General features: G+C 33.3%; 1 protein-coding gene across 1 annotated transcript; it reads right to left on the reverse strand.

Annotated features, from left to right (window-relative positions):
- Nucleotides 1–537: 537 nt before the first annotated feature.
- LOC111043573 (turripeptide Pal9.2) lies at nucleotides 538–3210 on the reverse strand. Its single transcript, XM_022328562.2, has 3 exons — nucleotides 3055–3210; nucleotides 1945–2106; nucleotides 538–833 (listed from the first exon to the last, which is right to left on the reverse strand). The coding sequence occupies exons 1-3, from the start codon at nucleotides 3089–3091 to the stop codon at nucleotides 802–804; spliced, it is 231 nt and encodes a 76-aa protein (XP_022184254.1). The 5' UTR covers nucleotides 3092–3210; the 3' UTR covers nucleotides 538–801.
- Nucleotides 3211–3562: the final 352 nt, after the last annotated feature.

Below are 3562 nucleotides of genomic sequence, written 5' to 3' on the forward strand. Positions count from 1 at the left end.
AATCACTTGACTTTTTTCAATATCACTAGATATTGAATTATTCAAGATTGAACGACTTACGAACAATATCAATTTCACTGTCTCTTCAAAAGAAATTTATACACAGCATCACTTGTTCGATCGATCAGCCTGACATAAGATGAAAAGCTATAATAATTTTTGAAGAGCAATACAATGAGCAGAAACATCAATCAAACACGTACATGAGCTTGATCATTTAACAATGGTCACTTCTCATTGCTTTTTAACCACTGTATTGCCTCGAAAATCCCGGGCCACACTGATCATGCAGTTTTCCACTCCGATTCAAACACATATATGATCACTCATGACAACAGCATGTCACACATGTCCGTTATGTGATCTGTTAACCACCTCTGTCCCACGCCACAGAAATATCGGACATGAGAAGGATCGGAGCACTGCATGATCAATGTGGACATGCATTATGGATTCTGTGCAAGTGATGAAGCAGTAGTGGACTGAATTTCATTAATATTTTATATTTATTGGGTGTCTCTTATAATGAGTAACTCATTAATCTTTGATCTTTTATTGACTAAAATCTACAATTTATAATTCTCAAATCTCAAATTTAATTTTTAAGAGTCTGACGTGAAAAATATATTAAATTGAATACATTGTCATTCTATTTTATAAATTGTAATAATGATTTGAGCCCATAAATTTAAGTCCTCGTGAACACTCTTACCTCCAATAAATGTCATTTCTCCACAAATATATAAAAGAAATTGCTTAGAACTTTTTTAAAATTAAAAATCATGTAGTTCCTTCCATTTTTCAGCATTCTCCGTCCCTCAACTTACTCCAATCTGTGAAAAAAAGGATAATTACTTTCTCCAATTGAAAAATCGATAAGGTCTATTTAGCCTAAGTATTGAATCATTATCGTGATATTCGAATGCAATTTTTCATTGTGAATTATTATTGAGTCTTGAAACAAATCATAATCTGAAGCTGAATAACCGTACTATTAGCGATTTCAACCATATTTTTGGAGAAAGAAGAACTTATTCCAGCTGTTGATGTTTGGTGCAAATTGAGACGTGACTGACAGGTGTGGCACGACATGACACAGCGCGAATGTTTGTAGCACTAGTTGAAGCAGTGGATCAATTTATTGGCAACACTACATGGCACGTGGCGCTTAGCAAGGCAAAATATGAATATACGAGAGGAAAACTAATAATATTCGTTTCTCTAAGGCGAGGCAGATTTTGTGGAGGGGCCAGCACGATTGGTTATGTGCTTACTAGAACCATTTTTTGTAACTCTTGTAATAAATGAAGGAATGGATCTTCAAGTTGCGTCTCAATATGCACCTAGCCTCACTTCAATATAAATCCCGATAATGCAAGTAAATTAAGCAGGATAGTTCTCTCTTCTCGTCTGTCATTGTCCAAGGCACAAATAGAAGATTTTAAACTTGAAGAGTTAGAGTCAACGACCGGAGTCTCCTCTACGCATAAATAGTAACTGTTTGCTCAATTCAGAAGTTTAGTTTATCATAGGAATGGATGGAGGCAAAAAACCTAAGATTGGCTTCTTTCAGAATTTGTTAGTACAGTATATATATGTTTGCTCAATCCTGAAGTTGGATTGAAGTTGGACTGAATTTTTAACCATAGAAATGGATATAGGCAGAGAACTTAGATTATATGGCTCCTCTTAGCATATTATGTAAGTAAGTATCCGTTTGCTTAATCCTAGTGTTAAGTTTACCGGACGTTGTATGGAGGCGGAAAAACAGAGATTACATTTCCTTGTTATTTTGAGAAATGATTAGTAACCGTCTTAATTGCAAGACTTTTCATCCACTATAAGCACCAATGGCGACTTTATCAATATTATTGAATTTAATAACATTTGTCATCACTGATGACTATATCAATATAAATTTATAGGAAGAAGAATATCTCTTACTTGATCCAGATTCACAATTCTCCCTGTTCATTTCGCAAAGATTCGGAAACGTTTTCATCGTTTCTCCAGATTTGGAACAAACTGGATTGTAAATTTTCGTACAGTATCGACATTCAGGTACCTTCGGAGTAGTGGTCACAGCTGCGTAGGTGCATGCCAACACTGAAACATGCAAATTATGACATAATCAATTACTAGGAAAATGGCAATGAGAATATTATTTGTTCAGAAATTAATATTCACAACCAAAAATATTCGAATATCTTTATTCAATCCGATAAACAAACAAATACATTCTAAAAAGCAAAAATACAATATTGTTCTCCAATCTATAATTTGTGTTCCTTATAGGCTTTCCTGTGTGGGAACAAAATTGAAAATATCATTCAGAATGCAAATCAGGTAGGCTAATCTGATATAACCTCCACTCAATGACTCAACTCATATCGCAAACTTCGAAATTCTGGATATTAGCAACTTGAACCATGATAAAATTGATGCACTCAATTGAAAACTGAGCTGTAACTGAATTATTCAGATTCATGAGTTCCCAATTCGATTTACAGCATTACTGAACTGTCGAGGTGTGCTACTTCAAACATAATATGACTAATTCGTATAGTTATTGTAATGGAATGAATACAATGGAGCCAATTTTTCAATTTTATAAGATCGTAATTTGTTCGACGAGAATGCATGATGTGTGAGATTAAACTTCAATATCCAATACGTTATTTTGCCTAGTATGAAAAAAATTATGCGTAACTTCTGAAAAATTTCATCTCGAAACAATAAAGAAAAAAATTATAAACAAATTATGAGTGATTAATAATAATGATATCTTCATCATATTTTTGTCGTGAAATTCAAATAAAACTAATCAACAGGAAATTATTCGCCCAAATCTGATTTCCTCCTAGCTCTGAAACTAATAGTGGTTCGATGAAAAAGGCTTTGAAGTTTGATAACAATGATTTGAGCCAACAAATCAATAATTGACACAATGAAGATTGCACAATCCACACAACTCGAAAATTACCACAATGACACATATATGTCAATTTGACAATCAACAATACTTAGAAATGTCAGATAATATTCACTACTCACATAAGGTGAAAATACCAAATAAACGACAGAAATACATGGTTTCAGATGTACTGGAGAAACTGATTAGAGATATGGAGCTGGAGGTCAATAGATAAGACTCAACACCCGTGGACTTGTACCTTGAAAGTCTGGAAAACTCTGTAATGATTTTGTCCAATGTCACAGTATTTATACATTAATTTTGTGCACCATTCCACTACTAATATTTTCTATCTTGCTCTATCACAATTTGTTATTGTTAGTTGCGAAATAGAACAGTTTAATTCAACGTTTTATTTATTTTTTTTTACTCACTGAATAGTAGTGACTGGAATATTGCAATGTAATGACACTTATTGAATAATCACTATCCACATCTAGGCCTACTCCTGCTAGATTCTGAATACCCTATTTATGTTAAAGCGGGCTGTTGAAAGAAGTAAATCTGAATGGTGAATGGAGGGGATATAATTCATAATTTATTACGACTGTCTTCAACTTCGATTAACTTTTATCTATGATAATTATT

Source organism: Nilaparvata lugens, chromosome 4 (genome assembly GCF_014356525.2).
Source record: "Nilaparvata lugens isolate BPH chromosome 4, ASM1435652v1, whole genome shotgun sequence".
In the NCBI taxonomy this organism is placed as follows: Eukaryota; Metazoa; Arthropoda; class Insecta; order Hemiptera; family Delphacidae; genus Nilaparvata; species Nilaparvata lugens.